Source organism: Camelina sativa, chromosome 20 (genome assembly GCF_000633955.1).
Source record: "Camelina sativa cultivar DH55 chromosome 20, Cs, whole genome shotgun sequence".
In the NCBI taxonomy this organism is placed as follows: domain Eukaryota; kingdom Viridiplantae; phylum Streptophyta; class Magnoliopsida; order Brassicales; family Brassicaceae; genus Camelina; species Camelina sativa.
Window position 1 is genome coordinate 7,675,623 of NC_025704.1, and position 12,892 is coordinate 7,688,514.

The window sequence follows — 12,892 nt, forward strand, 5'->3', positions numbered from 1 at the left end:
AATGATCAGTATATTTTAAAAATCATTAAAATAATAATTGCTGAGTAAACAAATAAAAAAACTATAATATCTAAATTACTAAAATTTAAAAACAATGTAAGCTAAATCCGTGCGGGAGGACTTCTAGTATGATGTATATTATTAAGATTTTTCTAATGATTAACTTACAATATATAGTCAATACCCTAACCAGAAGTTGATTCTAATACAATAAAAAGAAGATGCTTATATGATTTATATATTTAAATAATGTTTCACACGCATATCTTGTTCTTGAAAAACAAGACAAGAATAATGAAGAGGATGGAGCACATCCAAACAATCTTCCGGATGGAATACGATTTCGTGCAGGTTGTTCAGTAAATTTAAGGTCAGACATCGGGTTCAAGGTTAGAAACATACTCCTCAAATATAAATCTAAGCTCTTTAATTCTCAACAAACAGTAATTATGCATATTAATATTTCTTCTGCATAAAGCCTTTGGCAGAAATGATGGTCAAGGATACAAAATGCAGATGGGGAAACTACGTCAGCTCAATAATTTTACCGTTATCGATTGGTTTAGAGACCGATCCATTGGTTTATCTAAAAAAATCCAAAGCTATGATGGCTCGAAAGAAGCACTCTTATCACGCAGCTCTAACGTATTTGTTTACAAAAATCATCCTAAAAGTTTTAGGAGCTAAGGTAAAATAAACTGAGATTCGTTTGCATTTTTATGGACAGTACATGCATATAACTCGCTCTTGTCATTATAGGCAGCAGCGTCAGTATACAATCAAAACTTGAAGAACATAACGACATTTGTTTCAAACATTATGGGCCCTATAGAAGAAATCAGTTTCCAAGGCCATCCTATCGCTTAGATCTCTGTAAGCTGTTATGGAAACTCACATGTACGCCTTTCTGTTCTCTTGCATAATTTAGTTTAACGGTAAGCTTTTCTGTTTAATTAATTGTACTTCCGTTTTCTTTTTTTCTTTTTTTTGGTGTGTAGGCATTGTTGATACATTACACAAGTTATGCGGCGGAAATGACAATCACGATAGCGGTTGATCCTACTATAATACCGGATGCTCACAGGATTTGTGATGATATGGAAGAATCACTGAAAACAATGAAAGCTGTTCTCTTGGAAAGAGGGTTACTCTAACTAAGGCGCATGAGGCCTCAACTCACTCAAACCTTGTGTGTCCTCCTCGTTTAAGTCCTGCATCGATCATTCCTTTGCTTCATCTTCACAGTTATCGCATCTCTTTCTCATGCTCTTTCTTCGCTCTGTTTTGCATTCTCAAATATGGTATAGTTGAGAGGTTTTATGGTTGAAGAAAGCTCAAAGCTAAACTCAAAGGTCGTGTCTTAAGAAGTTAAAACCTCACAAGTTTATTGGAAATAATAATGCTATTTTACAAATAGTTAAAATACAGTTTCCACAAAATACAAAGCAAAATCACTCTCTCCATACTCTTTAACAATTAGTCGTATCAATTTATCAAACATACATAAATGCAAACAACAAAGTGCTAACTAGAGAGACACTTGTTTTGTATGCCTTGCTTAGCACCTACAAAAGCAACGAGATCTTCCACAGAAACCTTACAAGCATCTTTTCTAACACCAATGTCGTAAAACAGACGGCCAAAACAGTAGTGACCATATTCCGCCAAAGCCATACCACCAACACCAGGAACTACATATTTAACCGTCGAAGAAATGACCTTGTTAACAACAGAAACCATAGAATCATCTTCATGACCAGCACTAATCTTCTTTTTCACCCCTAAAACCTTAAGCGTCAAAGAAACAACACCACCAGCTGCAGACACAGAGTTGGCCTGACCACTACTTCCAAACTTTGTGGCCATGGATAAAACAAACAAACCAGTTTTGCAATAGATAGCAAAATCTTCACAGTTGTTGTCTAAAAGATCGTACTCACCAAACCCATTTTTTAAAAGGAGAAACTCCGCACGTGAAATGACTTCATCACAAGGATCCGAAGATGCTATCGTGCAAGTACCACCTCGTTTGGCTAGAAAGACAGACGGAGATGCACTGTATTCGAAGAGATGGAGATTACCTCCGGCGAGAAAACAATCAAGACAAGAAGAGATCACACCACCGAGATCCGATTGGTCTCCACAATCAAGAAGACACTTGTTGTCTTTTCTTCTTCTTCCATGATTCTGTATCGAAATATCGATGAACTTGTCCAAAACTGTTCCGGTTCCGATTTCAAGACCACCTCCACGAGTGAAATGGATGACTTTACCATCGCCTATATAGATTCCTGCAAACAGAGTAAATCCAATTTTTGTGATATTCGATTAAAAAAACACCAGAAAAATAAATAAGATCAAAAGGTTTTGAGAAAGAGATGGAACCGAACCGTGATGAGAGTAGATGTAAGCGTTACGCCAAGAATAGATGTGATCTCCTGGTTTCAGATCATCTCTGGAGATCATGTGAGAGAAAAATCCCATCTTCTATAATACTGTTCTTCTTTAGCGAGAGACAAAGAGAAGAAGAAGAAGAAGATCCGATCGATCTTTGCTTAATGAGTTGGGTTTCCTTTCTTCTTCAATATTATATGAAATTTTCTCCGACTTAACCACATTTTGTTTTTAAAGGATAACCTTCAAACAAAGGAAGAGGCAAAGCAGTCATCAAAATTTAATTACAGAACAGCAATAACATATGAGAGAAATAAATGACACGCAACTTTTGAAACATGTGTCTTAACCGAGTTTTAGCGTTATGTTACACGGTGTTAACGCGGTAGACTTATATTAATTACTACTCTTTAATTAATCTGATAATCTTTTTAAGTTCAGTTTTCTTTGTTGGTTAGACAATCGCATACTTAAGTAAGACAAACAAAACCGTGCAAATAAAATGGGAAAGCTTATAAGAGCAAGATTATTGCACAACCTTTTGGGGTGTCTCTGATTTTTTTAGTAATATAAACAAAAAAAGAAAAATTTTAATCCTAATTTTTGAGAGATTCGTGTCTCTGCGGTCATCCTTTGAGAGAAGCAGAGACCCGACACGTGTATTGTTTGTATTGGTTAAGTTTTGTTCTCTCGACAATATCGAAACAGAGAAACACAAAATCACACAGTAGCTCTCGCCGCATCGTCGTCTTCTTCTTCTGTCGAACAAAATCGAGCGACGTTTCTGTTCGATTGGGTTTGCGTTTGTGTTTCTCGATCGGATCTTACAACCGATTCTCTCTCCATTCCTTGTCATGACTCCTTTTTCGCCTCATCCGCAAAGGTTCATCAGAAAAGATAAAACAAAAGTCGAAAGGGGAAACCAGAGGAAGGAGACGACCACCACCACCACAACGCATCTCAACTCAGCTCTTCTTTAATCCATGGCAGTACGATCTCTCTCCATCCCTCTCTTTTTTTCCCATTTTCTTAATTTTTTTAATAAAAAAAGTTAGACACCCAAGGATGACTAATGGGATGACAAAAGTTAAAAGGAAGGATGTGAAGAAATTTGTATTATTAAAAGATATAGACACTCAAATGGGTATGTGCAATGGGTTTGCTCTAAAAGAGGTAGCAAGTTCCTTTGTCGGCAGATATCGTTTTCACGAAATTTGATGTTTACTAGGAATAACGTTGTACTTGTGTATCATATACTCCTTCCGTTTCAAAATATAGGATGTTTTAAGTAAAACACGCAGATTAAGAAGCTTTTACTTTTAACAAGTTCAACCAATCAGAAATAATACTGCATAATATAAAATACTAAACTAATCTAAAAATTGCATAGAAACTTGAAAACATCCTATATTATGAAACAAAAAACTTCTCTAAAACATCTTATATTTTGAAACGGAGAGAGTACTAATTTCATACTGTACATTTTTACTTAAGATCTTTTTCGTTGACTAAGTCTAGGTTTAAAACCAAAAATAAAATAAAATATGAGCTTTAGGGATGAAGATGGTCTTTCATATACTTTGCTCTTTTACAATCAACATGACAAACCATTATTTCTATCAAATCGCATATTCCAGTTACTATATTAGCATGTTTATAGGTGGGTTGGAGTAAAGGGAGTTCTTAAATTTTTTATATATTAATTGTGTACTGTTTGGAATATAAGAACCCATGATCTCTTAGATAAAAAAATTTTTATTTATTGGTAGGTTCTTATTTTGGGTCTCTTATTTTTGAAAAATTGTTTTTTAAAATTTAAAAATTTTAAATAGAATATACAGTAGAACCTCTATAAATTAATATTCTTTAAATTAATACTCACTATAAATTAATAAATTATTCCAATCCCAAGTTGGGCCGGTGTAAAAAATGACACATTTCGATAAATTAATAAGATAATAATATTTTTGAAAATCCTATGTAAAAATATGGTCCCATCAATATCATAAATTAATAATCAAATAATATTAATATGTAAGAAAATCTAGTGAAATATGACTCTATTGTTGTTTGCATATTCTTGAATTTGCATTCTCATTGGAGTTTATCTATAATCTTTTTTATTGTCGTCTTTTCAAATCGCATCCAAAAATTATGGAAAGTCCTAAATGCGACAATCATTTCTTTACATGTAATTGATTATAAAATTATCGCAATATCTTCTTCGACTTCATCATTACCATGAATTACCATGAATGATACTAGTAACAATTTTTTCTAAACTCTAGACTTCTAATATTTATCATTTTTACTTAAACTCTAAACTTAGCAATTACGATAACTAAGATTATAAATTAAGAAAAAAATTTTAAAATATGAATGATAACAAAAACATCTTATGTTGTAATATATAATTTCAAAATTATAAAAACTAAAAATCTCTTCATAAATTAATAAAATATTAATTTATCGATAAATTAATAATTATTAAAACCTCTATAAATTAATAAAATTTCATGGTCCCGACCTTATTAATTTATAGAGGTTTTACTGTAAGTGGTATAAATGTGTAAACATTTAAGATTTTATAAAATTAGAAAATATTCCATTTTTATTAATTTTCAAACATACAAAACATAATAAAAACATTAATACATATTACAACAGAAATGCAATTTATAAATGGAGAGAATGATTAATTTTAATACTGATTAGCTCCAAATTTTGCCAAAATATTCTCAACCAAATCATCTTGCAAGCATATTTTTTGAAAAAATTGTTTTTTGAAATTTGATATTAAATATGAAACTCAAACTTGTTAAACCAGAGATAGTAAATATGAAACTCAAACTTGATATAGTAGTAGAGAATACTAAATAAGAGTCATCATGAATCATGATTTAACTTTTGATGGATATGTTACATAGGTGAAAAGAGAAGATTTTGATGAAGAGAAATAGATTGTGATGAAGATTGTGATGAAGACAAAGGTTCACATCTAGATTTCAAAAAGAAACCTAGAAACTAGAAAACAAAGCTTGTTGGTCTTACTGTTGTTTGGCTTCAACTTTCTTCTTCTGCCATAGCCTGTCGACTCCACTGTCGGCATCACCCTATATCGTTTCAAGAAAGTGTTAACAATGTCAGTGTACACCCCATCAGCATCGAGATGACCAATGCATGATCCTTTGATGTGATCAACCTGTTAGTAGCCGAGCTGCATTATTAATCCAAAAACAAACAAGAACAAGACGTTATACTAGCTGAATCTAAAGCATTGAAACAAGTGGGATCTTTATGAATGAGATCACTCATGATGGTAGCAGCAAGCGAGAATACTCCACCCCCAAAATCTTTTGCCCTCCGAAAGATAATGTATAAGCATTCAGGCAACAAGCTCTCCTCGGAACCATAGACCACTTGGAGGTATTACGAAGAACATAATCAATCACTTTAATAACGTGGTTTAGGAACACTCACCACTTCCGAAGCCCTTCTCCTTCTAAGCTTCATGATGATTTTAGAGGCAGGGGAGATGATAACTCTATTAATTGAACCCTACCTTTTAATATATGGAAAAAAACACTCAACCAGTTTTGCGAACCTCAAACACCGACCAAAGCCTACAGTGGTCTCTCAGGTCTTATTACACGAATCAAACGGTCATTTTCCACTTAAACCTTTGGAATTTGAAGTTCTTCACAGGGACTATAGTCAAAACTCAAAGCTTTCTTTGGCCGAGTTCACAACCGCTCTAATATCTTCAAGGACACATCCTGACTGCCAGCATGATCAGTATGTTGGTGTCACCGTGCTATATGTGGTTCAAAGGGCTCTAACTGACTTGGCTGCACTGGTAGTTGAAACTCCATGATTCTCTCTAAAGCCCAAACCTTCACAAACTGAAGCGGAGACTTTCACCACCACGGTCTCTTTTTCCCTACTACCAGCGAGATGCTCTTTCAAGACACCAATATCGCGATAAATCCTAGCTAAAACAGCCATAGCCAACCTAACTCCCTGAGCAAGCTGAATCGCACCCGGAAAAAGCTTCTCAACAACACATCACCACAATTGGAGAAAACGATACGCAAGAACCTCAAAACCATGATTACAAGAACAATACGACTAAGAAAGCAACTTCGTCAATATTCTTCTCTAGTGGTTTAGTTTAGTGGCTAGTCCAATGATTACAAGAAGCTTGCTAACATGTTTATCGCAAAAACAGACACAAAGCAATCAATCATGGCTAATTTTGTTAATCCTAATTACAGTTATGCCTAAAAACACAAACAGACACTGATTATTCAAACATCCATAATTTTCAAAAATCAAAGAACCCTAATTTCTAAATTCTCAATAAACAAGAATTCTTACAATCAAAAAGAGATTCATACCACGAGAAAGAGATTGCTGAAGGAGATTTACCGATTGGTTCCGATTTGAGAGAAAAATCTCTTCCGATTGCAGAGGCGAAAGAAAGAGAGAGAAGAGGAAGAAAGAGAAACACGAGAAGTTTTTTTTGTTTCTTAACAAAAACTTTCGTTCAGTAGCACGCTGACACGTAGCGTCTCTTACAACAGATATGGGGATACTATATAACAACTCCCCTTAGATTTTTCCTTTTGTTTTGCTTTATTTTTTGGCATAAAAAAACTAAAAATCAGGGATTTTTTCTTACATCCGACTTAACCTCGTCATACCCATATTCTTAGCAATCTCCCTAAGTACAAACTTCATAACTTTCCCAGTCGAAGTCTTGGGCAGCTCATCCCTAAACGACACAGTTTTAGGAACCATATACCTTGGCATCTTCTTCCTACAATACTCTATCAACTCCTCCTCCGTCGGTCTCCGACTCAACCCTTCTTTCAAACTCACAAACGCACACGGCGTCTCTCCCCAAAACTCATCAGGTCTCGCCACCACCGCCACTTCACTCACCGCCGGATTCGTATACAAAACCGCTTCCACCTCAACGCTACTCACATTCTCTCCTCCAGTTATAATTATATCTTTCGATCTATCTTTGATCTCCAGATAACCATCCGTGTGAATCACACCAACGTCTCCGGTGTAAAACCACCCGTTCTTTAAAGCCTTCTCTGTTCCGCTCGGATCTTTTAAGTAACCAAGCATGACCGAGCTTCCTTTCATCACTATTTCTCCGACGGTTTCGCCGTTTCTCTCAACGCCCCGACCCGATTCAGGATCCACCACGTCTATTTCAGTAAACCCAAGGGTTCTCACTCCTTGCCGTGCCTTCAACCTCGCCCGATCAGTCGCCGGTAACCGGTTCCACTGCGGCTTCCACGCGCAAGAGACGTTTAGTCCGGCGGTTTCCGTTAATCCGTAACCGTGACTGATCACGAAACCGATTGACTCTGCTCGGAGGAGAACAGCAGCTGGAGGAGGAGCACCGGCGGTTAAGATGTTGACGGGACGGTTCAACGGCTGAGATTCCTGAGTCGCAGACAACATGTTGAGCACCACCGGAGCTCCACACATGTGCGTGACGCCGTGATCACGAATCAAACGGTAAATTAACGGCGCGTCAAACTTTCGCAAACAGACGTTAGTTCCTCCGACGGCGGCGATCCCCCACGGATAGCTCCAGCCGTTAGCGTGAAACATCGGTAGAGTCCATAAGTAAACCGGATTTTTCGGTACGGTCCAATCGATTAGAGAGTCAACCGATATTACGAAGATTCCCCTGTGGCAGTGGACCACTCCTTTAGGTGCCGAAGTCGTACCAGAAGTGTAATTAAGCACAATCGGATCCCATTCGCTTTCAGGTCGGATCCATTTAAAATTCGGATCACCTCTCTGGATCAGATCATCGTAAGTGTAACTGAACTTGTTGCGATCGGCCGCGTCAGCACGACTTCCACCTTCCTCTTCCTTATCGGCGATGAAGACTAGGATCGGCGGATCAGTCGTCATCATCGCGACCGCCTCGACGGCGAGATCGCGAGAGAAGACGTCGACGAAGAGAAGCTTAGATCCAGAGTGGGTGAGAAGAACAGAGACGGTTCGTGCGTCGAGGCGTGTGTTGATGTTGTTGAGGATTGCGCCGGACATGGGAACAGCGAACTGGAGCTCGTACATCGCCGGAGTGTTGGGAGAAAGGACGGAGACGACGTCGGACCTTCCGATTCCGAGGGAAGACAGAGAGGACGCGACGCGGAGACAACGGAGGTTAGTTTCACGCCACGTGTAAACGGTGTTGCTACCGTAAACGATGGAGGTACAGTCACCGTAAACGGTGGCTGCTCTTTCTAAGAAACCAAGAGGAGTCAACGGCGGCGAGTTAGCGGCGCATGGCTTCATTTCCTCCATCTCTGGTGCTCTTCTTGAGAGAAACAGTTTTTCTTGTGTGTGTGTGTGCGCGCTAATAATGATATCTTGTCCTTATAAAATAAAATAGTAGAAAGAGTTTCGTGAGAATCTAGGAGACCTTGGTGATGGTGATGACTGATGACAATGGAGATAAGGTCAACAGATGTTCACCCAATGGGCATGTCATATGTCTCGGTTCATTACCATATATAAAGATGTAAATACTTATTAAGCATTGGTTGTTGTAGCCTACAGTAATTGACTATTATTAAGCATTGGTTGACTATTATTAAGCATTGGTTGTTGTAGCCTAGAGTAATTGAATAATCTGGCCCATAAATAAGGGTTACATTTCTTTATATAAGGATAATAAACCGTAACCAATCTTATCGACGACTTTTTTTGGTACGATCATATGGTGTAGACAAGATCACCATATGAATAGATATATTTCGTGACTAATCAAACAACAAGTTGTGGACGTGCCGGAGTGGTTATCGGGCATGACTAGAAATCATGTGGGCTTTGCCCGCGCAGGTTCGAATCCTGCCGTTCACGTTCTTTTTCTTTTTTTTCGTTTTATCTTTATCATTGACACGTGTGGGCTCCCACTTCAAACCACGCTGGAAAGTACAAAGGATGATGATGATAGACGCGGGGGCCTTTTGAAAGAGACGCGCGCTGGTATTAGCACCTTTGGCTCGTGCCTTTTTGAAATAGAACTTTATTTATGAAGCATTTAACGGAAAAAATTATGATAACCCCACTACATGTGATAGTGATTACTACCCTCATCTCTTTTTGCAGTATACAAATTCATTTTGATATGAAATCATATATGTAAACGATCTTGCATAGATTCATCATTCACTAATTAATCTGCACTCTGCATCTGCTCAACAACCAAAAATCCATCCTCCAATCATCTTCGAATCACCATAATATATATATATATATTTTTAAATCCTTTCTTTTAGTAATGTAAAAAACCCACCCAATAAAAGAGTGTGTGATAATAAAACACAGCAGTGTGTCTCATGAAAAATCCACAAGCATATATGTATATATATGTCTTATAACCCCTAATCATCTGTAAGCAAAACCAAACGTTATCCATACCTCCTAAGTTTAGTCTATTGCAGTTATTGAAAAGCTTATAGTATACACACCCAAAAAAAAAAAAAAAAACCTAGAAGCCAAACTTTTTACAAGTCACCACCAAGGGAATTAGCATTTTCCTTCTAAGCCTCGATCAAAAAAACCCTATGATGGTACTGTCCAACGATTTCTTCCTGGTCCAAAGATCGATTGGATATCTTCGGATCGCTTCTGCATTGTCGATTGAGTATCTTCAGTTTGCTTCTGCATTGCAAGAGTTAAAGGAAACAAAGTAAAGAACATAGATTTCAAAGCCTCAGCAACAAGAACCAAACATTCATATACAAAGATTCTTAGAACCAACAAGTCAAATTAAAGATTCAATCTTGCTATGGAATCTAAAACCCCTATTTTTACACTCTTTGTCACTTCATACAATTTGGGGGAAAAATCTAAAACCCTAGCTAATTCGACACTACGTAATTCCAATTCCAATACAAAAAGGAAATCACCAAGATCATTAAATTGCAACAACAAACGTACCTCGAAATCACGGGGACTAGAGGGATCAAGATCACGGTGTTTAGATTCCGCCGCAGCAGTACAATCTCGAGGAGACTCAAAGAGGGAAAGAGAAAGCTGCTTATCAGCAACACCAACATCGAAGTGAATCAACCCAGAGCTCTCCGGATCAACATGTATCCCCTTGACAGCAAACCAAAGGAAAAGCTCCTTCTGCTTCACACCAGATAGATTCCCGATCCGTCCATCGGAGAGTACGCCGGTGATGTTGTAGTCGAAGTGGAACTGGTTCTCGAATTTAGCAACGCAAGGAACAGGGAGAGCGACAGTGAAACTCCCCGTATTGACGTCGACCGAGAAATTAGTAACTCCCTTTGGAACTATACCGGCGGGGAGGTTGCTCTCCCGGAGGTAATCGTAGAAAGACGGATCCGGTAACGAGGAAATCTGAAGGAAGAGGATCGAAGCAAAGAGAGCGATGATGAGGAAGACGAGATCTCGACTTGTAGAACCCATTCGTGAGAGAGTTTTCGATTTCAATAAGGAAGAAGGAAGAAGAAAGAAAGAAACAGAGGCGGTTGAAGTTGCCTCTGTTAACAAAATATTCCGTTTCTTTCTTTAGATTATTTATTAGATTCTTCATTTATTACTTTATCATCAAGAAATATTAATAGGCCTTATTGGGTTTGGGCCTTTATTCAGCACACGTTGGGCTTAAATATTGAAATTGGAATAGAATAGAACAAGAGTTCGTGTATATTCTAAAACAGAGCTTGTGAAAAAAAAATTGTCTTGTCTTTTAACGAATAGAGAAACTAAAAAAAGTTCAAAAAGAAACTCAAATCTTTCCTCATGAAACTAATAAGAAACCTAACAAGACAACGCAACGCAGGGGGAAACATTTTTCGTAAAGGGAGTCTCAGCAAATTGTTATACCAAAAAGCACAGAGATTTGAATTTTAAGTAGAGCTTCTTCTTTTCTCCATTTCTCATGGTAGCCGATTCTACGGTTGAACCACAAACAGAGGCTGTCACATCGTCAACAAAAACATCGGATGTCAGTAGAGATATCTTTCTTAATTATATAGAGATGTAACCTTTCAATTGAAAGGACCAAAGTGTAAAATACTAGTTCTAGTAAAAACACACACAAAATGTAGGTGTTCAAATAGAGAAAGTGTTTCCCTTTAGTAAACTTACTGTGTCGAGGCTGACAGGCTTGCCGTCTTCTGCGACAATATCGACTACTGTTCCTGATTGGTCAGACTGAGGAGAACAAATTTACGTTTCAGAGTTGAATCAAAATAACTCCCAAGGTAAGAGCTAATACTTGGGATCATAATACACAAGCAATCATCCCAATATAATTGAGAAGCGAAGAACAGAGTTTGGTCATTGTAACTTAATGATATCTAGAGGGCAATCAAGTATTCAAGTATATATGAGCAAAAAAAGAGATCAAATATTGCTAAGCAGGATTGAAAAGAGAAACAACAGATTTATTCGCAGCATTTTCCGTAAATCTAAAGTTCAGATATAGTAGTCCATGTTAACATGATTTAGAAACTCACCTCTATTTCATTCATTAACTTCATGGCTTCAACAATGCATAGAACTTGCCCCTTCTGCACTTTATCTCCAACCTAAAAGCAGCAAGAAAAGTCATACGAATTCAGACAGTGAAAATGCAGCAGACATGAATGAACTTTTCTGTTGGATTGCAAATAAGGTATATAGCAAAGATCCTAACCTTAATAAAGGGTGGTTCACCAGGTCCAGGACTACGGTAGAATGTGCCTGCCATAGGGCTTTTAACAGTAGGAAGCAATGATTTGGCAGGAGTAGGTGGGGAAGGTGGAGGAAGGGATGCTTGTGTGGGAGGAGCTGGTGAGGAAGCAGCAGGTGCAGGGGGAGGAGCCATTGGTTGGGCATAAGATGGTTGATTTGGTTGCTGCATCATGACGTACTGTGGTGATTGGGGTTGAGGTAAAGCTTCCTTTTTCCGAATGATTAGTTCACAGTCGAGTTGTTTCAACTGCAACTCAACAATATCTCTCGAATCCACAAGCCTGCATGATGGAAAGTGAGTATTCTCAAGCATGTTTTTAAATGATTAAAAAGAGTAGTAGAACAGGGTAACAGTACTCACTTGACAAGAGTTGTTACTTGGGTAAGGAACTCAGAAATAGACTCCTCTGTAGCTAATTCAGGTGAAGAAGAAGAAGAAGACGAGTCCTGCAATGAGTTTTTCTCATTGGCTTCAGCTGAAGGCCCATCGATTTTTGCAGCATTTGTTGATGCACCAGTAGTAACCTTGTTAGATTGAGCTTTCACCACAGGGTAGCTACTGCGACTAGGCTGTAAATTCATATGCCAAATGTTAAAAGAAGAGTGCTAAATAGCAAAATCCCCAAATTAAGATTGTATTCATAATAAATCTGGAAATCGCATTTTATCATTGGTTCTATGAAACAGTGTTCTCTGAATTCAAATTGACCAAGAACGTATACAGAGAGAACCAAATCGGAGAATGCTGATA

At 37.7% G+C, this 12,892-nt stretch overlaps 4 protein-coding genes, 1 non-coding gene and 1 pseudogene across 12 annotated transcripts in view; 2 read left to right on the top strand and 4 right to left on the bottom strand.

The window, feature by feature from the left end:
• Positions 254-1,271, top strand: LOC104769900 (annotated as a pseudogene).
• LOC104769897 lies at positions 1,357-2,710 on the bottom strand. Its single transcript, XM_010494218.2, has 2 exons — positions 2,391-2,710; positions 1,357-2,291 (listed from the first exon to the last, which is right to left on the bottom strand). Exons 1-2 carry the CDS (start codon positions 2,482-2,484, stop codon positions 1,525-1,527), a joined length of 861 nt encoding a protein of 286 aa, XP_010492520.1. The 5' UTR covers positions 2,485-2,710; the 3' UTR covers positions 1,357-1,524.
• On the bottom strand, positions 3,928-8,921 carry LOC104769910 (probable acyl-activating enzyme 5, peroxisomal). Of its 8 annotated transcripts, XM_019242095.1 has the most exons (3): positions 6,792-8,733; positions 5,875-6,423; positions 5,225-5,611 (listed from the first exon to the last, which is right to left on the bottom strand). In XM_019242095.1, exon 1 carries the CDS (start codon positions 8,731-8,733, stop codon positions 7,072-7,074), a length of 1,662 nt encoding a protein of 553 aa, XP_019097640.1. In that variant the 3' UTR covers positions 5,225-5,611; positions 5,875-6,423; positions 6,792-7,071. The 8 variants fall into 8 exon arrangements, with proteins under 8 accessions (XP_019097642.1, XP_010492536.1, XP_019097640.1 ...); XM_019242097.1 differs by lacking the exons at positions 5,225-5,611; positions 5,875-6,423 and adding an exon at positions 3,928-4,042 and having other exon boundaries at positions 7,075-8,733; XM_010494234.2 differs by lacking the exons at positions 5,225-5,611; positions 5,875-6,423 and adding an exon at positions 3,928-4,039 and having other exon boundaries at positions 7,072-8,733.
• TRNAS-AGA lies at positions 9,210-9,291 on the top strand. Its single transcript has one exon. It is a non-coding gene; the product is annotated as a tRNA-Ser (tRNA).
• LOC104769912 lies at positions 9,688-10,959 on the bottom strand. The gene is made up of 2 exons (XM_010494235.2): positions 10,375-10,959; positions 9,688-10,095 (listed from the first exon to the last, which is right to left on the bottom strand). The coding sequence occupies exons 1-2, from the start codon at positions 10,867-10,869 to the stop codon at positions 9,997-9,999; spliced, it is 594 nt and encodes a 197-aa protein (XP_010492537.1). The 5' UTR covers positions 10,870-10,959; the 3' UTR covers positions 9,688-9,996.
• Positions 11,062-12,892, bottom strand: part of LOC104769913 (biotin carboxyl carrier protein of acetyl-CoA carboxylase 1, chloroplastic) — an 8,085-nt gene continuing 6,254 nt past the window's right edge. Inside the window, exons 2-6 of the mRNA XM_010494236.2 lie at positions 12,503-12,711; positions 12,104-12,422; positions 11,925-11,996; positions 11,554-11,619; positions 11,062-11,381 (exon numbers count right to left, since the gene is read on the bottom strand). Coding sequence (XP_010492538.1) covers positions 11,358-11,381; positions 11,554-11,619; positions 11,925-11,996; positions 12,104-12,422; positions 12,503-12,711 — 690 coding nt within the window. The 3' untranslated portion in view covers positions 11,062-11,357. The remainder of the gene's footprint in view (positions 11,382-11,553; positions 11,620-11,924; positions 11,997-12,103; positions 12,423-12,502; positions 12,712-12,892) is intronic.